The sequence below is a fragment of the Sinocyclocheilus grahami genome, unplaced genomic scaffold (assembly GCF_001515645.1).
Source record: "Sinocyclocheilus grahami isolate Dianchi unplaced genomic scaffold, SAMN03320097.WGS_v1.1 scaffold219.1, whole genome shotgun sequence".
NCBI lineage: Eukaryota > Metazoa > Chordata > Actinopteri > Cypriniformes > Cyprinidae > Sinocyclocheilus > Sinocyclocheilus grahami.
In genome coordinates, this window is record NW_015505398.1 from 557,510 (window position 1) to 580,848 (window position 23,339).

The 23,339-nt window shown below is 37.3% G+C and overlaps 2 protein-coding genes and 1 long non-coding RNA gene across 3 annotated transcripts in view; 2 read left to right on the top strand and 1 right to left on the bottom strand.

Moving 5' to 3' along the window:
• Positions 1-8,651, top strand: part of LOC107596424 (USP6 N-terminal-like protein) — a 36,585-nt gene extending 27,934 nt beyond the window's left edge. The window contains exons 12-14 of the mRNA XM_016287160.1: positions 2,833-2,932; positions 3,140-3,292; positions 7,354-8,651. Coding sequence (XP_016142646.1) covers positions 2,833-2,932; positions 3,140-3,292; positions 7,354-8,105 — 1,005 coding nt within the window. The 3' untranslated portion in view covers positions 8,106-8,651. The remainder of the gene's footprint in view (positions 1-2,832; positions 2,933-3,139; positions 3,293-7,353) is intronic.
• LOC107596453 (uncharacterized) lies at positions 592-19,139 on the bottom strand. The gene is made up of 3 exons (XR_001610372.1): positions 19,130-19,139; positions 12,240-12,241; positions 592-739 (listed from the first exon to the last, which is right to left on the bottom strand). It is a non-coding gene; the product is annotated as an uncharacterized lncRNA (long non-coding RNA).
• Positions 14,244-23,339, top strand: part of LOC107596444 (N-acetyl-beta-glucosaminyl-glycoprotein 4-beta-N-acetylgalactosaminyltransferase 1-like) — an 80,608-nt gene continuing 71,512 nt past the window's right edge. Inside the window, exon 1 of the mRNA XM_016287187.1 lies at positions 14,244-14,441. Coding sequence (XP_016142673.1) covers positions 14,297-14,441 — 145 coding nt within the window. The 5' untranslated portion in view covers positions 14,244-14,296. The remainder of the gene's footprint in view (positions 14,442-23,339) is intronic.

Below are 23,339 nucleotides of genomic sequence, written 5' to 3' on the forward strand. Positions count from 1 at the left end.
AGGATAAGGAGCAGATGTCCAGTGGGATTTACAGCACTAAATGGTTCCTCCAGTGTTTTATTGACAGGGTAAGTGTTTGATCTGAGCAGATGCATTGTAACCAAACTGACAATGGTGTTATGTAAGCGGAGATTAGTAGATAGGTGTACATGCTCAATCATATGCTATGCTTAGATCTCAAAAGCCAAGGAAATGATGCATCAACTGTGTGTATATTATAGTGTTGGTTCAGGTCACTGCAGACAATCCTAAAAGTGGTGATTCATTTGGCTCTCTTTGAATGTAACTGTTGAGTCAGCTGTTCTGATTGTAACTGTGATTGTTCAACCATCGTGGGATGGAAACACTTCTGGATCTGCTCAAGTGAGAGGTGTTTATATGAAGAGATGCTGGCAGTGAGATCTGCTCAGACTTGCTCAGCTAAAAACTGAGGTGTTAAGTGGACATTCAGGTTTATACAGGCAGAGATTTTGACTCATTGTAGATGTGGACACAGAAGGAGGAACTGGGATTGAATGTCAACAGCAAGGCATTGATAATTAGTTTGATTAGGTGTAGATGCAGAGAAGTCAGGGACACCTCTGAGGAAAGAAACTGCTGATCTGTAGAATCATGTATAGCAAATTATCTTGAAATTGTGCGCAGCTCACTGGTGTCAGATCTCCGCCTTGTAAACACCCCCTAATTAATATCATTACCATATAAAAGAGCACACACCAATATCCGAATTTCTATGCTTCTGAGTCTGTTTTTAGTATCACAAAATTCTTGCAGAACTTTATAAAACATTATTGGAAAAAAAATTGGAGATGCGTTTTTTTTTTATGCATTAGTAGTAAATCAAGAGTTCTCTTGTAAAATAAAATAATAATAAAAAAATGGAATAAACTGTGTACAGAAAGCGAGTAAAGAACTCTCAACATTAGACTACTAAAAAGGTCCGTTTAATCTCGCAAAAACTCCCATTAATAAAAAAATCTGACTACACTGCACAATTAATCTCTTACACTGTATCTGTTGTTTATGATGAATTCGGTGCTTGCACGTACACCGCTTTTATTATTATTGCATCTTAGATGTTCAAATAGCTGCAGTACTCCGACTTTGCCACAAGGAAAAGTGCGTACGCCTGCTCAGACCCTGACGTGGCGGTAAGTACTTTTCCACGTCAAAGACCGTTTTTATACATCTGAACGTTGCCGTGGATTTTACCGTACATGCACTCGAAGATCAAAGCTGTGTGTACACACATTTTATAAATGAGGCCCATAATCTTCAAGCTTTGTGTTCATTGGATGTTTCCTCTTGTACAGGACTTTTAGAAAATAAACTCTTAAAAAAAGTTTATTTAATTAGACTAGATATATAGCTCATCCAAAAATGAAAACTCTGTTATCATTTAGTTATTGTATGAAAATGCTTTTAATTTGTAAATTTATATAAATTATGTACGTATACATGTCCACTGGCTTAGTTCACCCAAAAATGAAAATTCTGTAATTACTCGCTCTCATGTTGTTCCAAACCTGTTGTTACTCATGTTGTTACTTTAATTTTTTTCCCCTGTGTAACAAAATATATTTTTTAATCTCCCCCCCCCCCTACACACAAAAAAATTGAGGTCCAAATGTTGTTTTGATCACAATATTCTTCAAAATGACATCACACATAATATAATTATAAGTTGAATATTTTTATTTCATAATATATAATATAAACTGAAATGATTTAGGGTTTACTTGACCTATTTTTAGATCATCATCAGAAGTAAATGCATAATAATTGATCTTTTTATAATAGATACTCATATTATAATAGTAAAAGTCTAAGTTAAAGGTAAAACATTAAAATCTATAAAAAATATTAAAAAGTTATAGATTTATAGGGACATGATGCTTCCCAAAAATAAAGCACCCTAAAATAATTAAACAAGCACACTCGGATGAACACACTTTGGTTACATGAGGAAAAATGTTTAGGTACAGTGACCATAATTAATGGGCGCCAAACAGATTGTTATTGGTTGATGTTTGGCACAGTGCACCACTTTCCTAAGTTTCTGATCGCTAGTTTCTGACATCCAACTTATTTTAGTAGGCCTACATTTTATCAAAAAAACCCTCATTAGGTTCAGAACAGACCCATGGTATACTTTACATAACATGGTCTTATTTGAAAATGGCTAACAAGCAGCCACATTAAAACACTATAAAGCATGGCAATGTAGATTGAGGTTGGTGGACTTGGTGAAGAGGAATTAGGCTTTAAAGGGGTCATATGATGCGATTTAATTTTTTCCTTTCTCTTTGGAGTGTTACAAGCTCTTGGTGCATAAAGAAGATCTGTAAATTTGCAAAGACTAAAGTCTCAAATCCAAAGAGATATTCTTTATAAAAGTTCAGAGTCAGCCACACCCCCCTAAAACGGCTGGTTCGAACACGCCCCCACATATCTACGCCATGATGTGGGAGACAGAAAGAGGCTGAAGTGCTTCTTCCACTTTCTTTGTCAAGGCCTCTTGATAGAGGGAGCAGTGTGCAATTAGCAGGCAGACAAGGGTGTTTCAATGTTTACTCTCCGCATACACACAATCCTGTGGGTTTGCTGAAAGAGGAAAGAGCAGACACTGCCAGCGCTGCAGAATCCGGTCCAGCTCGGTTTCAGAGTTGTGCTTGTGGACTGGCAGCTCGCTGAGGCAGATTAGCTTTAGACCAGCAGAGGCCCCAGTTTAAAATGAAATATTCTACACATTTATGTTTTCCATTATGCTATGAAAACCTTTGTGCAGAAATGTCGGTCTTAGATTATCTACAAAGTTGTTACTGTTTTCAGACCCCATTCACTTTGACCTTACGTCTGTGGGACATCTTCATCCTTGAGGGTGAGAAAGTTCTGACAGCTATGGCTTACACCATCCTTCAGCTCCATAAAAGTGAGTTCATTTTTTTTTTTACAATACTGAAATTAACAATATTTTAATCCAAAAGTCTATAAAACAAACTCCAGTAACAAACTCATAGTGCATGCTAATACATCTGATTGCCTTCATATAAATTAAACCCTCTCAGCACATTATAGAAATCTATTGACTGCAGATTCTTCTGTGAAAAAATGGCTAATTGAAGTGAATCATGTTCAGAACGATTGCTTAAGATGTCTCTGGAGGACCTGAGAGAGTTCCTGCAGGAGAAGATTGGAGAGTCCATCTACCTCAACGATGACCTTGTCATAGAGCAGCTTAAAGTTTCCATGTCTGAACTTCGCAAAATGAAGCTTGACCTCCCACCACCAGGTTCAGCCGTTTTCTTAATCATACAGCTTCATGCAGTTAGATATAGTATCATTGTGGTGTTTTTCGAATGCTTTAATCAATTAGGATATGGCACTGTGAGTCGTTCTATGAAACAGACCCCGTTTGTATCCCTCATATGCATATGAAATTACTTATTTTTTTATTTTATTTTTTATATTTAATTTCAGTAAGGTTTTTTTTCTATATTTAAGAAATAATTTTATTCAATAAGGACACATTCATATAATGTTACAAAATATTTTTATTTTTAATACATGCTGTTCTTTTGACCTTTCTATTCATCTACACTCTAAAATATGCTGGGTTAAAAACATCCAAACTTTTCCCGCGGAATTGGGCTACTTTAAAGGTGACATATCATGAAAATCTGACTTTTCCAAGTTTTAAGTGCTATAATCAGGTCCCCGGTGCATCTACCAACCAAGGAAACGTGAAAAAGATTAACCCAATAACTTTGTTTTGGTAAGCCTTCTTCTGCAAACGTCTGAGAAAACGAGCGCGTCTGTTTTCGCTCCCTTGGTGATGTGGCAAAGGGATCTCATTATAATATTACCGCCTCTTAATCTGTAAGTTTCCACCCACAGCGCAGTCATTTTGATTTTGCAAGCGACAACGGTGTACCAGCTCTAATGCCATGGTGAAAGTTTGAGCAAAACATGCTAACTGTTCTGTCACTGGCTGCACAGACGAGCACAGAACACTGTTTAGAGTCCCAGCCTCAGAGGAGACAACCGAGCAGTGAATCTATTGATTTATTTACTGTATATTGCTGCTGCCACACAGATCTAAAATAAACATGCAATTTATTTCCCAGCTGTTTGCCTTCACAGGCATAACCGACTGTTTTTGTAACTCGTGTGTTTCTAACGTAAACCTGTGTGTGAATGAGAACTTAGTTTAGTACTCACATGCTGTGACAGCCGCTTTCTGTCCATGTGCTTTGGATGTGTGCACTCAGAAAACCGTATATCAGAAGTTTATATGGTTTAACACGCATGATTTCAGTGCGATAATCAGAACCAAAACAGATGTTTTTAGCAGGCACGAGCTGTAATGGCCCAGCTCTATTCTGGAAAAGGGGACGGGGAGCAGCAGCTTATTTGCATTTAAAGAGACATGCTCTAATACAGCGTGTTTCTGCTTCCATTCCAAATAGGCATTTTCAAAATGATATAATCTGTGGGGTATTTTGAGCTGAAACGTCTCAGGTTACGTATGTAACCCTGGTTCCCTTTCAGTCGGTCACTCTCGACGTCTTGAAGTACCGGCTGTAGAACCTGGAGTCTGTCTCGTACGGAGGGACCACCTCGATGGCCTCCTTCCTTAAGAGAGTAACTACTTCTTTTTCTAATACCAGAGCCTGCTGGAGACCGCTGCACCCTGAAACATGGAAGGGTTGGCAGACCGACCTCCTGAGGGCACTGAGGAGAGACGGGCACCATGTAATGCGGTGTGAACCTCTCTTCCCCAGAGGGGCCTGCCCTCCGAAGTCCTGAGCCACAGCATCAGGATCTGCTAACCGCCTCAACCTTCTCAAAGGAAGAGAGGTTAACGTGTGCTCTCGCTCGAGAAATTTATATCCCAAGAGCCCCTGTATATCTAACTTCTCATAGTCAGACAAATACTTCATTTTATTCCTCAGAATTAAATGCAATCAAACAACCAGATGAGTATACGGTCTAGTGTAGTACGATTCACAACAAAAACCGAAATGATGTAATATATGCGCTGCGCACGAGCCATTCAGTCACATGAACAATATCAATCTCCTTGACAAACAAACGAGCTCTAAATCTAGCGAACACGGGTGGAGATAGGAAGAGCCGTCTCCAACCCGTTTGCTAGATCATGAGCGATCTCCGTGTTCTCAGTCGCCGCCGTGCCTCAGCAGCAGCGGGACCACAATCACAAGATCACAGGCACGGACACACTCCTCAGAGCGTGCCCGGCGAGAGCGGAGCGTTTAACAGCGGGGAAAAAACACAATCCGCCCCGACTGTGCGAGCTCCTCTCCTTATTAATGCTGCTCATTATAATATCAGGCATAATATGCTTGTGTAACTGATGTTTGTGCAACTGGCGAGCTCTTTGACGCCCTCCGTATCAATCTCCTCGGAGAAAGGTTTTTTTTTTTCATATCCATGGGTTGAAGTGACCCCAATAACATGATATTTAGCCCCTGGAGTGCGATTTTTACCGGGGGCCCCCCCCCCTCGAAACGCGATTGGGTTAGTTTTGAGTAGAAATTGGGTGGGTTTTGCTGTGAAAACCTGGCAACCCTGAGTGCTGGGTAAATATTGGACAGAACACATGCTTGGTTATTGAATAAAATCCATTTATGTTACGCAAAGCAAAAGGCGTTTCCAGCGCGAAATGACCGCTGCCGGCGCAGCTGACTGATACCTCGTCCTTATGTTGCATTGCGTAAAATTATAATTTACAGCACAGTAAAGACTTTATAAATTAAATGTATACATATGAAAATGTATACAAACCTTTATTTAACTGAAGAAGTGCGCCAAATCGGTGGTGGTGCTGAGAACTGCTCCCTCCTGTAGAGGACTCAAAAAGCCTGAGCTCTGATTGTAACTCATCAGTTGGGTTGTTTCGTCAGAGACGGGCTCAACCCAGCAGTTGCGTAGAAAAAAAATATCAACCCAGCACCTGGGTAAAAAATATTAAAAATAACCCAATAAAATGACCCAAGAGGCTAAACCCAGCATTTGTTAAAAATAAATAAATAACCCAGCATTTTTGAGAGTGTAGGAATCCTGAAAAAAAGAAATTATTATGGTTTCCCCCCCAAAAAAATTATCACAACTGTTAATAATGCACTCTAAAAAAATGCTGCGTTAAAGACAACCCAGTGCTGGGTAAAATAGGAACAAACCCAGCAATTGGGTTGTTTTGACCTAGTGGTTGGGTTACTACCCAGAAGGTTGGGTTAAACATTTAACCCAACCGCTGGGCCAAAACAGCCCAATTGCTGGGTTTGTCCCTATTTAACCCAGCACTGGGTTGTATTTAACCCAGCATTTTTTAGAGTGTAGTACGCAAGGTTTCTTGAGCACCAAATCAGCAGATTAAAATGATTTCTGAAGAATCATGTGAGACTAGAGTAATGGCTGCTAAAAATTCAGCTTTGCATCACATAAATACATTTACATTTTAAAACATTAAAATAGTATTTTAATATTATATTAATTCACAATTTTACTATTATGGTATATTTATCAAATAATTTTGTGAACATGAGAGACTTCTTACATATGTCATTTAAATTATATTATATTATTGTTATTATTTCTATTCTATTTTAATTCTACTTTATCTATTTCTTTTTTTTATTCTTTATTTAAAAAAACAACAAACAAACACTAGCTTTCTATTTTTTTTCTATTCTATCTACTTGTTTTTCTGTGTGTGTGTGTGTGTGTGTGTGTGTGTATATATATATGTACATGTATACATACACCTTGCTACGTGTACTGTGTTAGGTTAACCGAGACTTGTCATTTGCACTTATATATATTGTTGCTCTTTTGTTAGTTTTGACTGCTTTTATTGTCCTCATTTGTAAGGCGCTTTTGATAAAAGTGTCTGCTAAATAACTAAATGTAAATATATTAAATTCTCTTTCTAATGAACATTATTATATAACAAGTTTCAAATTAACTGTAGTTACCTTTCTGAAGAGAAGACAAACTATATCAACATGTATTAAAATGCAATTATTTTGCTTGTGATGGAAAAATGCAATTTATTAGCACTTTAGCACATTTGTCTAATAAACTTGTACAGAAATGATTTCTAAAACCCAGTCCAAAGAGCACCTGTTTCATAGAATGACCCAATTATAGTTGCTGTTGATCATTTTAACAGTAAAATTCTCATTTCATTATTCATACTGTATATGAAAACATATGCAGTGCTCTATCTGCCTCACAGCATAAATGATATATTTTTGGCCACAGCTAATGAGTTCATGTAGGACACCTACATTTTCAGTCCACTCTCATTCATTATTTCTGTATTCACAGCTAAGCCTGATGAGTTTCCACGAAAACCTCTGGGTCTGGAGCTGCCCGTTGTTCTAACTCCAGTCAAATGGCCCAAACCGAGCCCTTCAGAAGATACACCCAACAAAGCCCAGCTCGTGAAACGGCCACCTGCCTCTCTGCACATCTCTCTACAGCAGGAGTCCATCATGCTGGATGACAGCCCTTCACAGGAAAAGAAGCCTTACAACGATGGAGGAACTGGCAGCATGTCTCCCCTCCCCTCACCGGACCCCGTTCTAGTGCACAGCCAGATTCCCCTCACACCTGACGGAATGATAGGAGCCCCTGAGGATGGCGGGGAATGGCCTCCTCCATACGAACCTCCTGTACCTGAGCTTAATGAGACTCAAAACCAACCGGAGCTGTGCGACCCTACTGCACCTTCAAATGTGGATGAGAAAAAGCCTTCACAAACATCTCAGAACTTGGAGCAGGACACTTCAGAGACAGCAGGGGGCAGTGTGGCGGGCGATTTACCCTCAGACAGTTTCGAATCTGTTTCAATGCAGCCTTCTGGCGTTTCCCGTTTTGAAAATTATGAGGGACAGGTAGGGGATGATGAAAGTCAGAATATGGACAATTTTTCAGAAAGACTCTCACCTAAGATCTCCTCAACAGCCTGTGAGCTGTCACAGTTACCTGCCAAACGAATCCCCACAGTCCATTCAGACCCTCTGTTCCAGCACCCCCCTCATTCCAGCCAACACCTGCCCAAATCAGAGACATTTTAAGCTGCCAACTGACTTTTATTCAAGTGCTTTGCCAGTGGAACTGACTTTTATTCAAGTGTTTTGCCAGTGGTCCTGTGGAGAGCATTGATTTTTCAGCATTTGTCTTTTCAGCAGCTCAAGTTTGCGCTGGTTGAACTCACTTTGTGATGCATTTGCACAAACATCGCAGCTGGTACATATGACGGAGATAAAAGCTTCATATCAAAAGTGAGCTGGCTCACTGCTTAATACACAACTCGGCATATAGCCCATTGTTTTAAGAACAACTGCCTTCCAACTTTTCTCTCACATTCTCTGGGTTTGTACAGAACTGCCACTCAATTACACCACAACACCGCTGATGTCTTTGCAGTTTCTGGGCTCAAATTCAATGAAATGGTGAAAGCTGTAATGAAAAGATCGGAACCACGCTCTGCAATATGACTGATTTGCACTACAGTGATTTTCAACATTCAAAATCAACCTTTACTTAATATGCTATCCCTAGTAAAAACTTAATATATTTAAAATACATTTATTTCATACTAAGTATAGTTAACATATTTACTGACATATCGCTCGAGACTTACTGATATTTAAAATTATAATAAAATTTTATTTGGAGTACTACTTCTGCACAATGCACATTTCTTAATATTAAGCCTAAAATATCACTATTGATGAGGATTGTATGATCTTTGAATAATATCGGTCTTTAAATGCATATTCAAAGTGTACCTGAAGTATACTTTAGAATACAATAGTTGCACTTTAGCACAATCAAATATAATTCAGTATATCTTTAGTTGGGCTTCAGCACTACTTCTGCACTCTTAAAGTGCATTAAGTACAAAATTAGTTGTTCCAAATTAGTATACTAAAAGTACACTGCAGGATATTTTTTAATAAGTATATAAATATGTAAATGTATTTGTAAGTATACTTGGAATGAAATGTTTTTCAAATACATTTTAGTATTTTTTTTTTTTCACTAGGGATGGCTATTGCCATAATATAATATTGCAATTATTTGTTAATATCACAAACCACTCCATGTTAAATAATACAGTAGCTTATCCTTTCTGATAAGAAAGTAGAGAGTTATATGCTTGTAGTCTGTGGTAATTTGAATGGTTTGTGATGTGAATTGTTTATTGATACCAGCTTTATGGTATGATGCCAATTTTGCAGTGTCCACAAGCCAATATTTATTATTCTGATAGAGAACACCACACAATAGTTTAATGGAATGTGCAGCAGTCTGTTAGAGTATGTTCATCTCAAAATGATTTGGCACAGTTTCATTGAGACAGCTGCTGTGGCTTTGCGATTTAACTTCCCAGCTGATGACAATATTAAACATGGCCTTTAATAAGATTCAACAATATTTTTCTGGTTGTTTCTAAACACAACTTTCTGTACATTTGGTATTTGTCCTTGTTTTTCGTTTGTGTGAACATTTTGTATATTTAGCTTTTCAGAGTATTGTATTTTAGTGCTTATAGGATTTTGTATTTGCAACATATTTATGACTTAAATGTCAGATTTGCTTTCTGATGGTCTTATCTAGCATATGCTTGCTTTTTGTAAACAGTCAACTGGTCTTAGAAGGCTGTGCCCAGGATGTGCTATCAGGTTTAACAGATTCAGCTTTGACGCTATATGTGAATTGTTTTGCCAAACCATGTTTCTCGTCATTATATGTAAACCAGGACAAAAACTATCATTTTAATCTAAAACAGAATAGCTGGGAATCAGTGAACAAAAGTATTCTAAACATAAATAATTATACGTTAATTACATACCGGTTAGCTAAGCACCTTTTTTTTTTTGTCTCTCAGAATAACCGTGTAAGTTGAGCACTGTATTGCTATTATGCCATTGTATTAAGACATTGATGGTTTTACATTCTATTACAGTGTGGAAATTCAAAAAAAAAAAATTCAGTGCAGTATTTGAGTTATGGACCGTGTACATTCCCTTTTAAGGAGTTTTGAGAACTCCAACCAAAAGGCTTTGGTTTTATTCAGTCTGTATATTGTAAAATTATGCTATACCTATTTACTTTGTTATTCTATGTTTGAATTAGATTTGCATAAATAGAAGTTTTCTAATCTTGATTGGAGTGTGTAGAATTATTTCGAAATACACAAGACACAGCAAATTACGGGAATGCTCCGTGTGACCTCAAGAGGGCTCTGTAAATACATAGCTTGTTTAATGATTACAGTAGATCCTCGATGATTCGCCATCATTCACCACGTTTTAGTTCCTTATTCTCAGCAAAAGGTCAACAACATTATAATCCACCTTATTATTCTTCATCTTTATTTTGTAATGGAAAAGTCTTCTAGTGAACAACAGCGTAGGAACAGCAATGGATTAGATTTCCTTCCCATTGAGAACACAGCAGAGATACAACCTTCAGTGAGATTTGCCAGCATCATCAGACTACCTGGAATTTGAGGATCTTTCATGTTTGTTTCCTGCTCTCGGAGGACACTGACAGCTTGTGGTGACACAGGTTTGGGTGATGGATGCCACCACGCCTTGGCAGATTGTGAGTGCCATAGGCCTACATGAGAAGGGCTGACAGAAAAAGAGCAGAAGCAAAAAAAAAAAAAGGATGACAGCATCATCACTCATCATCATAATTGAGCAGGTATTGATGCGCTCATCTGTGCTGAGTTCTGCAATGCAACACTTCATGCTACAAAAGTTATCGGACCACACTGATCTATTTAGCCACAGCCAGTATGACTTTCCCTGGCCTTTAACTAAGTTTGATCTGAAGAAAAAAAAAACTGTATTTTTAGATCGGGTTGAAAGATAGCAGACAAATATATCAAGCAGCAGGACTGGGGGGAAAAAATCTTGTCAATTCATTTTCAGCTTTGATTTTTATCAGCTCCTTTGAACTGAGACAGACAACTCTCAGGGTTTATAACCCTTACAAGCTGAACATTAGCACTCAAACCACACACTTGGAGAAGTTGAGATTACACATACCTCTCTTTCTCCTCCTGCTTTGTGCCTGAGGTTATCTGTTCAAAGACATGTTTATCGAGACCACTGGTGTTTCAGCATCCAAAACAAGGAAGGCAAGGCAGGCATCAGTTTTCAAAGATTAGGTGCCTGAAAGAGTTATCTCCAAATGGAGCACCTTTAATCCAAACATACTCAGGGTTTTGCTAAAGGATGCTTCATTCAGACCAAACTGTTATCCAGCCCTCCTCCATGAGCCTTTAATAATAGACTCTTCTGCTAGTGTTTTAGGCATGATTCAAAACAGAAACGGCTGTAAATATCATCATGCCCACATACTACCTAAAACTTACTTAAACATATAAAAAGATGTATATAAATCTATATAAATACCTTATATATAAATATATAATAAATACTATATATATATATATATATATATATATATATACATACATTATATATATATATATATATATATATATATACATACATTATATATATATATATATATACACACCTTTATATAAATGCTAATATAAAAAATAAAACTAGTAATGCTAGTAGTAGGGTCTTACAATTAATATTTTCACTATATGTTTTTTTATACGATTAACATAATTACAATGTCTAAAATGTTTTGGAGCAGTCCAATTTTACAGATGATGGAAGTTTTGCATAATTATGTAAAAAAAAAGCAATTTTATTCAAACACATTAAATACCACAAATATATGCTGGCATTTTTATTCATAGTTTAGTAATATAATCAATATGGTGAATTTGATGTAGATTAATTACAAAAAGGATGATTTGCATAATTTAAACCCAATTTCTAATCCAAGCATTGAGATTTTTTGACGTAGTATTAAGGCCCAATCCCAATTCTATTTTATACCCCTTCCCCTTGAAACAGAGTGTCAAGGGGTAGGGGTGAAAATATTCCCCTAAGAATTGGGACACCACTACTATGCCGTCACACATCATCATACGTCGTCTAGCTCCTACAATACACACACCTATACTGGTGTGCATTAGAGCCTTTAATTACCGTTCTATATTAATGCGCTGCTTACTGACACACACACACACACATATACAGTATACTGTATATCGGAGATCGAGCAGCTCACACATCTAGAAGAAAAGAAACTTGTCAACGCTGCCCCACGACTTTTATTAATAACAGATAAATTAAATGTGCACTGTTTTTATTTAATTTTTTACATGATTCCCAATTATTTATATTCACGATTTGTAATATTTGTCTTTTTTAATGATATGATGTCATTACTTTGCTGTCCTGCCGCCAGCCAATCGCTGCACTGCTGATCGTGGTTTCGAGTATCGATACATAACCCCATTTAAATCAACCCATGAACCCGCAATTATCTCAGATAACTCAATCCAGCCAGACTAATCCTCAACAACAGCTGCGTTCGAAGAACCGAATTAGCCAGATCCTGATTAGCGCGATAATATCATCTTGGATGTGACATTTCATCTCGGATGTAATAAGCAACGTACGAAGAATGGGCCCCAGATTTTCAAATATCTTGGACAAATATTGTCCTGTCCTAACAAACCATACAAAATTGACCCTTATGACTGGTTTTGTGGTCCATGGTCACATATAGTATCAAACAAGATCAGGGGACATATTTATTCAACAGTATTCAAGTTTATATTACAATTAGGCTCTTATGTATTTTGCCATAAGAGTGTGGATACTTTATAAACTTACATTTTCATAGCCCACATCATTATTATAACGAACAGCAGTCTCATGCATCATTACCCTATTAGTAACTTGTTTAAAATAGTGTAACTAACGTCTTTTAAGAGCTTGTCAGTGTAAAGAGAATGAAGGAGCATGCAACACTGTTCAGTGACCATTCTGAGCCCTTCAGGTAAAGCACTGTGACTGTGCGCACATGAAGGTAAAACTTTATATTACAATTAGGCTCTTATGTATTTTGCCATAAGAGTGTGGATACTTTATAAACTTACATTTTCATAGCCCACATCATTATTATAACGAACAGCAGTCTCATGCATCATTACCCTATTAGTAACTTGTTTAAAATAGTGTAACTAACGTCTTTTAAGAGCTTGTCAGTGTAAAGAGAATGAAGGAGCATGCAACACTGTTCAGTGACCATTCTGAGCCCTTCAGGTAAAGCACTGTGACTGTGCGCACATGAAGGTAAAACAGCTCCCTCTATCCATCAGATGAAGAGCAGGATGCAACGATGGGATGCAGTCGGACAAGTGCGCTGATGCTGCTGAGGAAAATATTTCAGTTTTCTTCCGTAGATGAGAACACCAAAACAAAAAGGACTTAAGACGAATAAAAATCACTTAACACAAGGATTTGAGATGGCACTACACGAATATGTTTGCGGTCGTTTTTTTTTCGTCTGTGAAACAGACCGAAGAAACAAAAGCGTGCTCGTGAATACCAGCGCGAGAAGAGGCACGAGACAAAACCACAAAACAGCGACGCTTCATTGATGTTTACACAGCACTGTTTGTCTCCAGCTCTCCTTTTTTGCAATGAACGAGACTACACCGTGAAAAACAAATAATGTAACGCTTCCACTGTCCGCTCATCATATAACGCACCTGGAATAAGGATTTGTACAAAACTCTTATAACAGGACTTTAGGACGAAAGCCTCTGTTTATGAAGACATATCGAAAAGGAAATTAGTGCGTACAGTAAGTTTGACGGCTGCCTGTATTGACACTTCTAATAACAGAAATGATGAGCTGCCCCTTTTTTTATACCAAATATTGTTCTGGCTGGACTCAAGTGAGCAGTCAAGATAGACACAAGACAGCGCAGCATCAGCCAACACACACATCTCCTATGGTGACACCGGTTAGACATCTATGGTAAGTATTCGCGATTATTAAAGCAATAATAACTGCCTGTGAAATTTATGACGAATGTAGATTACATGTGGCTGTGTAAATGTCATTTATAATAAATAGCCTCCCCTTCAGTAGCCTATAGGCTACTCTGAAGTTTAGAATGTCATTGTTGAAATAAGTATATAAAGGAAGGTGTTCAATTGCAAGTTTAAATCTGTTATAATCTGGAAACTATTACCGGTATTGTGAGTGCAAAACATAATTTCAACATCTTTTGACATTCTAGCTGTACAACATCAACGCTGAAGGGGCACAAGTCTGAATTTTCCACTGAGTGGGTGATGTTGCTGTGATGAGGATGCGCTTTCCTCTGAAGAAGATCCGCAAGCAGTTCAAACTCCTTCTGCTGCTCGTTTTGCTTATGTTTGCCATTGGGTTCACGTATCTTCACATAAACCAAGGCAAAGCCATCAAACTCCACTTCAACTATGGGAAAGGTGAGTATTAATGAAACTGCACTATTGCTATAGCCTTGAATGGAGCATGGAGCATTTCTCTTCAAAGAACAGTAATGCCCACTGAAGCCGTAATAAACATATCTCCGATAGCTTTAAATGGGATTGTGCACAAAAATCCAATTGCGCAAAGTTGACTGTGAAAATTAGACTATTCTTACATATCAATTGAATCTTTCTATTGGGTTTCAGAAGCAGGTTAATGAGCAAGGCAGTGCAGTAAAATTGAGCTGTCCATTGCTAAAGCCATTGTATGATCTAAATGAGGATTTTTCCTTCAGGTTAAAGTTTAATTATCGCTTATTTCTGCCCAGCTAACTGCTGATTATTCCTAAACTAATTTGTACTCTGGGTTGTACAACCATTAGTACTACAGATAAGACTCAAAGCGGCTCTGTGCAAAGATGATTTTCCTTTATGCTTTTTGAAGAGACATTAAGTCTAACCCACAGGCACAATTTGATTAATGTCCTGAAAGGTACCAATTCAATGACAAGAGTTCCCTTCCTTTAATTACTGTCAGGAATAATCACTTGCCACACACAAATCTAGGAGCACAAGTGTGTGGCCTTTTACACATTTTCCTGTTATACTTGGGAATGCGTGTGTGCGTGTTCATAAGAGAGGTTGAGGTGAAATGCTTTTACATGTCCAGAATGTTATTCATACAATAGATAATACACATAAAATTAATTTCAGTACTCAGATATTTTCATCTAGCTCATATGTGACTTTTCTTGACTGATAACACTGCCTTAACCTTGAAAAAAAAAGTTTTACATTTATAATATACAAAGATATTTCAACAACAATATTTAAATTCCTCATGCTTCATGTATAGTAATACATGTTGATAAGTAGTTTGAAAGTGAAAGTGACTTGACATGTGGCCAAGTATGGTGACCCATACTTGGAATTAGTGCTCGACATTTAACCCATCCAAAGTGCACACACCCGGAGCAGTGGGCAGCCATTTTTGCTGCGGCGTCCGGGGAGCAGTTGGGGGTTCCATGCCTTGCTCAAGGGCACCTCAGTCGTGGTATTGAAGGTGGGAGAGAGTGGGAGAGAGCGCTGTACATTCACTCCCCCCACCTACAATCCCTGCCGGTACGAGACTCGAACCCACAACCTTTGGGTTACGAGTCCGACTCTCTAACCGTTAGGTTCTCTAACTCTCTAACCACGACAATTAGTAAATAATTATGGGGAAATAATTGAACTGCACAAGTTATGATATGTTATCAAATAATCAGCACATTCACTAATTAATATACTTAATTAAAAGCTTGGTTTTTAACATTTAAACACAATCTTCTTTTTTTCCCCCAAACCACATCCATATCCTTTCTAGTGCCAAAATACCTCATGTTTGCTCTGAGGAAATTTTTTAACAATTTCTAATTTAGCTTTCTAGTCCAACTAAATTGGATTTCTTAACTTTTACCTTGAAGCCGTATGTCCTTTGTTATTAGAGGTGAAGTAATTGTTGCGGATTAGGTGATAAACCATGACTGTATTTGAGAGAGGAATACATTTGTATATTTCTAATTATAGCATAAAGGCTCAAGGCTTTTTCCCCCTTGGTTTTCCACTGATTGAGATTTAAAAATGGAAGCTAGTTGCTGTAAATTCTGTGGCTGAAGTTGACAGGGAGAGAAATTAGAGGTGCAGACTCTTTTAACCCATAGGTTAATGAAATTTGTGTTAAGCTCCTCTCAACACACAAGGTAATGCTTATGCAAATGGGTGTTTTGGACAGATGCCACTGTTATCTCAAGTGAGATGTGCTATAGGTGGGAAATAAGAGGGCTGAGCTCTAAAATCTCTTCACACCGGCTAGTCATTAGTCAGAGGGGAGGTAAACATCTTGGAGGACATGTTGATCTCTGTGGACAAAGGTATTTTGGAGACACACTTGCTGTCACACTGAAATAAAAATGACCAAGCCTGAGTAACGTAATTAGGATATAAGCCAGCTCAACAAGCAGTATTTGCATTGCATTTATACTGTGCATCTTGAATGTGCCTCTTTTCATCAGCGGGAGAGATCCTGCATTTGTGTTTAGGTGACTGAACAGTCCGTTGTTTGTTGACTTGGCTCGGGGCAAGGACACATGGAGCAGGTGGTGGTCCACTCAGCACCAAGACAGGAAGAGCATAAAACATGCCGATTTTGATGAGCATACTGCCAGTCAGAGAATCCAGGCAGAAGCACATTTTGAAATATGAAATCTTTTTTCAAGATGACAAGTTAGAAGAGACACTGGAAACATTTTCTTTCTTGCAGTTATTCTTAGCTCATTTATTGTCAGTGCTGGGTAGATTACTTACAAATTGTAGTCTATTATTGAATACAAATGGCATGATAAAAATGGTAGTAATGTAATCTATTACATTACACATTTTAAGTAATATAGTCTAACTACTTTTTGATTACTTTTGACCTAAGCTGTTTACATTTATTTGATAGGGATAATCTTGTTCCATATTCCCCCCTAAAAAAAATTGGCTGTGTCTCATTGCCTTTGATTTCAGTTGCTGGCACCTCAAACTCTCATTGGTATTCCTGGAGGCAGCAGTGGCTCTGGCTCTGGGGCTGAAGGTGTGCTCTGCATGGCCTCAGTCCAATTGTTGAGGAGCCATTATCATTCCTTATTCATGGCTCTTTTATTTAGGGACTATATGGGAGGTTGCAAGTTGCATGTCAATTTTTAAAAAATTTGCCTGTACTGTAGGACGTTTCCATATTGCTATGCACAGTTTGGAATCTTAAACATTATTATGTTTAATTGCATCCTCTGCTTCATTAGTAATCTTTTGACAATACTGATAATTTGATTACCGCATAAACTCATTCCATGAGCAAATGTTATAGACCAGCAAATGTCAATGTATTGAGCATAAATACATTTTTATTCAGGCAGTTTTGCAGTAAAAAGGAAAGGAACACTTTTATCCATCTGCTAGGCTGATAGTGACAGGTGCAATGGGCTGGTTGAGTTGATCCTTAGAAGATGGTGTGACATTCAGTAATGCCATAATTCTATCATTTTTTCTTCATGTCTGTCTCTCTTCTCAGTTGAGCTGTGTAAGTTTGTTCTTATTAGGGTAAAGCCATAGTAATGTCACTTAAAAGTATTGAGGCTTTCGAGCAATTTGTTATATGTGACCCTGGACCACAAAACCAGTCATACAAACCAGTCCAACAATACATTGTATGGGTCAAAATGATAGATTTTTCTTTTATGCCAAAAATCATTAGTATATAAAGTAAAGATCATGTTCCATGAATATATTTTGTAAATTTCCTACTGTAAATATATAAAAACTTAATTTTTGATTAGTAATATGCATTGCCAAGAACTTCATTTGGAAAACTTTAAAGGCGATTTTCTCAATATTTTGATTTTATTTGCACCCTCAGATGCCAGATTTTCAAATAGTTGTATATTGGACAAATATTGTCCTATCCTATCCGTGCATCAATGGAAAGCTTATTTATTCATCTTTCAGATGGTGTATAAATCTCAATAAGACCCTTATGACTGGTTTTGTGGTCCAGGGTCACATATACATACATGCATACATACATAATATTTCAAAGTGCTATAGTTTGTGAATTTTGATCAAATGAATGCAGCCTTGTTGGGTGACCTATTTAAAAAAACATAAAAAATTATTACAGCCCCTACATCTTTTAAACAGCCAATGTAGCCAATAGAAGTTAGTTATACCAGTTCTTGAATCCAAGAATGCTGATATAACAGTCCAACAGTCGACTTTTCTCTGTTTGTATCAGTGCACTTGTCCAGACACTCCAGTTTGGAGCTATTTTCATTGGGGGTTCAATATTAATTTCTTGTTTGTTGTATGAAAGCAATGTTATAGTTGCTGCCTGCTTGTTACTCCAGTAACTTCTCAAACGACCCACACTGTTAATAGGTTCATAATTTTGTAACAGAGGCCTAGAAAAATCTAGCAGTGGCAGATCCTGTGGCGTTAGAACGTGGTTCCAGACACATGAGGGTCTTTGGGATGCTGCTTGGTTTTTCACTTTGAAACTACAGTACATCAATTGGTCATCAGTACTCAATATAAAGTTAAATATGTTTAATGTGTTGTTCAGAAATATCTACAGTAGATATTTCCGTCTATGTCAGATGGAGACACATCAGCCATGCATTTTCCCCCCTTAAAACTGCTACATATCTTGTTTTCAAGAGCTTGTCTGCTAGCCAGCTCGTTGACTATAGACAGAGATCTCTGCTATAGAATTGTGTGGGTGGAGGATGTGTTACCTCAGCCTGCTCCTTTGACGAGAGCAACAGTTTGCTTTGTTGTAATTGTAATGTGACAAATTGGTGCAGGTATAATTTAAATCATTATTTCAGCATTCTGTATTATCCCACAAGCACTGTAGGTGAACATCTTTCGTCAGAGTACATCAGAAGCTCTTGTTGTGTGAATGTTACCTGTCTGTGTACCAGGGGCGTAGCCATCATTTCAGAAGTGAGGGGGTGTGTGTGTATATGTATATATAAACATTACAATATAACATTTCTGTAATCTATATAACCTACCAGTCAACTGTTTTGAACAGTAAGATTGTTAATGTTTTATAAAGAAGTCTCTTCTGCTCACCAAGCCTGAATTTATTTGATTCAAAGTACAGCAAAAGCAGTAATGTTGTGAAATATTTTTACTGTTTAAAATAACTGCTTTCTATTTGAATATATTTTAAAATGATTGCTGTGATCAAAGCTGAATTTTCAGCATCATTACTCCAGTCTCACATCCTTCAGAAATCATTATAATATGCTGATTTGCTGCTCAAGAAACCTTTTTTAATTATTATTATTATCAATATTTAAAACAGTTAAGTAAATTTTTTCTGGATTATTTGATGAATAGAAGGATCCAAAGATCAGTATTTATGTGAAAATACAAAAGCTTAAGTCAGTATCATTTTTATTTTTTTGGAAAATAAATTATAGAAATGAACACTTTTATTTAGCAAGGATGCTTTAAATTGATCAATAGGGATGATAAAGACATTTATAATCAATTAGCACTGCATTGTTCATATATTTTATTTATTACCTGGAGATGACTTGGCAAACACAAATAAACCATATATTGTCGCAATCATATGTTTAATGTCTTCATGTTTCCAAACGTTTTCATACAGCGATAGCTGGACGCTTTTGTCCATATTAGGAATTTCCTCGTACGACTTTCTGCGCAAGCGCCCTCCGGCTTCGAGTATGAATGAAACATACACTGCACGGAGTGTTTAGTGCTCAGCGATGTTCATCTTGCCTTAATCTGGGTCCGGATAAATCATCAGATCATGCACAGACTATCCTGTCTCTTTGAATTTAAATCTATATTTATTCACACCGGCTCTTGAAAACCTCTATGGAACACACTTGCCCAAAAAAGTACGGGAGACGAATTTACGTGATATTAAAAGTGGGGGGGACACGTCCCCCGCGTAATCTACGCCCCTGCTGTGTACGATGTATTTCTGAACTCGCTTTACATTTTGCAATAGTGAAGGTTTTGCACTTGCACTTGTGCTAAAATATTGTACAATTATTTTTTTATTCAAACATTCATTTGTTAATTTTTTTACAGAACAATTTGAAGACTAGCCTTTTACCATATGTTCTATGCAGTGGCGTAACTTTGCTTTGAAAAGTGGTGGGGACACTGCGCAACTTGTTTTGCTAGTTTTTTATTTAATAACCTAATTTACTTGGGGACTGTGTTTAGAGTTGTACAAACTTAATTTTTGCTTTTCAAAAATGCATCGATGTACCAGGGGCGGTGCCAGAGAATTTTGAACGCAGGTGCTGAGGGAGTGCTAGATCATTGACAGAAGGAGCTGGGCAATTAAGGGCTCCAGACTCATTCTTCCCACTGGTCGCTCTTTTGCGATTAACTTTCTCAGTTGGTTGCACGAGCACGTTTTTTTTTTTTTTCGCTACAGCATGCTATTAATCAATGCATGCTGATGAACTTTTATCGTAGTTTATAGTTAAATGGAAACGAAAGTAGTTAACATTCAACCCGTTCTTTTTCATCAGTAGTAGGCTATTATTTGTAATTTGAATTTTGTGAACGGGAGTTCCTCTTTTGCCATGTTATAAGCCGGGCTTCGGATGCTTTCACTTTCGATTTCACGATCTTGTCAGATTTTACAATAAAATATAATTGTCTGTTTTGCTTACATCTATACACCTTTAACCTTTTAAGACCAAAAAAAAAAGATGGATTCATTATTTTTAATTAAAATGCACAACAACAATAAAACAGTAAGATTCAATGACAAACGAACAAAACGTTATTAACAAAAACGAATAAGATGAGGCATGGCATAGGCCAACACGCTGTATTAGGCTATATAATGACTAATAAATTACAGAACGTTTAGCAAACACTGAGGAATCAAAAACAGCAAAGATAAGCTTTTCAAAATGAAAACAAAGCAAAAAGAAAAGTAAAACTAAACTTGCTGCCGGTGACAGTGCTTGCATGTTTTTTTGGCCCCACAAGAATACCAACATGTTCACCTTCTCTGGTTTAAGAAGCGGTCTTTTACTTTACTTAAGCATGAAAACCATCAATATTCACGTCATTTTTGCTGAGTGCACCTTAATTAATAGTAAATATAACCAAAACAGGTTATTATAATTTTTATATGAGTAATAAAATAAATATAAGGAAAACTCGCCCACTCGATTTTGTAATATTCTTTAATTTTGTAGTCCGTATGAAATGGTGCATTTCTATTAAAGGCACGTCCATGTGAAGATTGCGAGTCAGCATCGGCATTCGGCAACCTCATCTTTGCACTGACTCAGAAAGCACTAGTTTATTAATAAATAATTAAAATGTCTTCTTTTCCCCCGACACGTTCATAATCACTTTGCCGGTGCTTTGAGGCAATTGCTTTATGCGCGAGCTTGAGTGCGGAATAGGCTCTAGCCTAATACGTCTGCCTATTGCCTATATTGAAGTATGGTTAATATATTATTATATAATATATTAACGTATATTATTATATAATATTAATATAATGTGCGACTAGTTGACTAGAAAAATCTTTAGTAGAGGGCAGGCCTACTTAGCACAAGGAAGCTCTCCATTTTTTAAATAAAATGCTAATAGGCCAACACGCTGTATTAGGCTATATAATGACTAATAAATTACAGAACGTTTAGCAAACACTGAGGAATCAAAAACAGCAAAGATAAGCTTTTCAAAATGAAAACAAAGCAAAAAGAAAAGTAAAACTAAACTTGCTGCCGGTGACAGTGCTTGCATGTTTTTTTGGCCCCACAAGAATACCAACATGTTCACCTTCTCTGGTTTAAGAAGCGGTCTTTTACTTTACTTAAGCATGAAAACCATCAATATTCACGTCATTTTTGCTGAGTGCACCTTAATTAATAGTAAATATAACCAAAACAGGTTATTATAATTTTTATATGAGTAATAAAATAAATATAAGGAAAACTCGCCCACTCGATTTTGTAATATTCTTTAATTTTGTAGTCCGTATGAAATGGTGCATTTCTATTAAAGGCACGTCCATGTGAAGATTGCGAGTCAGCATCGGCATTCGGCAACCTCATCTTTGCACTGACTCAGAAAGCACTAGTTTATTAATAAATAATTAAAATGTCTTCTTTTCCCCCGACACGTTCATAATCACTTTGCCGGTGCTTTGAGGCAATTGCTTTATGCGCGAGCTTGAGTGCGGAATAGGCTCTAGCCTAATACGTCTGCCTATTGCCTATATTGAAGTATGGTTAATATATTATTATATAATATATTAACGTATATTATTATATAATATTAATATAATGTGCGACTAGTTGACTAGAAAAATCTTTAGTAGAGGGCAGGCCTACTTAGCACAAGGAAGCTCTCCATTTTTTAAATAAAATGCTAATGACATTACGAAAAGTGCGACAGCTGCAAATCACGTCGCTACTGCACTGCACCAGTTATGCATGCATAAGGAGTCAAATGTTGTTGTTTTTTTGTTTTTGTTTTTTTTAATCACCCTAATTAGATTATGAAGAATGATTTGTTGATCTTGTTTTCCCTTTAATACATACCTTCTGCAATATATTTTTCAATTACTTTCAAAAAGTGGTAGGGACAATATTCGACCCTGGCAAAAAGTGGTGGGGTCATGTCCCACCCACAAATTACGCCTATGGTTCTATGCAAGTCCATCATGTACACTCTTTTCTCAGCACTGTTGAATCTGTTGTACTTTCAGTGTTAATAGATAGTTGTGTTCACTTTAACATCTCAAGCAAATATCTGTCTCCGAAGGATATGATTTAATTCATTTTAATAAATGTTTTATTCATTAAGTTCTCAGATCATCAAGCAATCACCATTATGCTAGCATTTAAACAAACAACAAAACATGTAGAAGAGGGTTATATACATTGTTATATATGTTCCCCTTCAGGAACTCGAGCTGCGTCGGAAACACTTCGGGAACACCCTCAGCGTGACCATGCTCTGAATCACATATGAAATCAGTCCAATAGATGGGCGAGACGTCATGGGCGGGTGACGTTGCGACCAGGAAGCTATAAAAGCACGTGCGGTGGAACCGGTGTCAGCGTTTTGTCATTCAGCAAGCGCTCTGTATGTGTGTCAGTCGCTATCTGTTTGTGAGTCTTATTTAGTGTTGTTTGTCCACTTATAAGCTACATTATGCCAAGCTTCAGCAAAAAGAAGCATTTGGGCAAGAGCAGACAGCATTCAGGCTGTGTATTCCTCCCTGCCTGCGCTATATATCGGGTGGGGACACACACAGTTTGTGTGTTGTCTGCTTGGGAGCAAAGCACG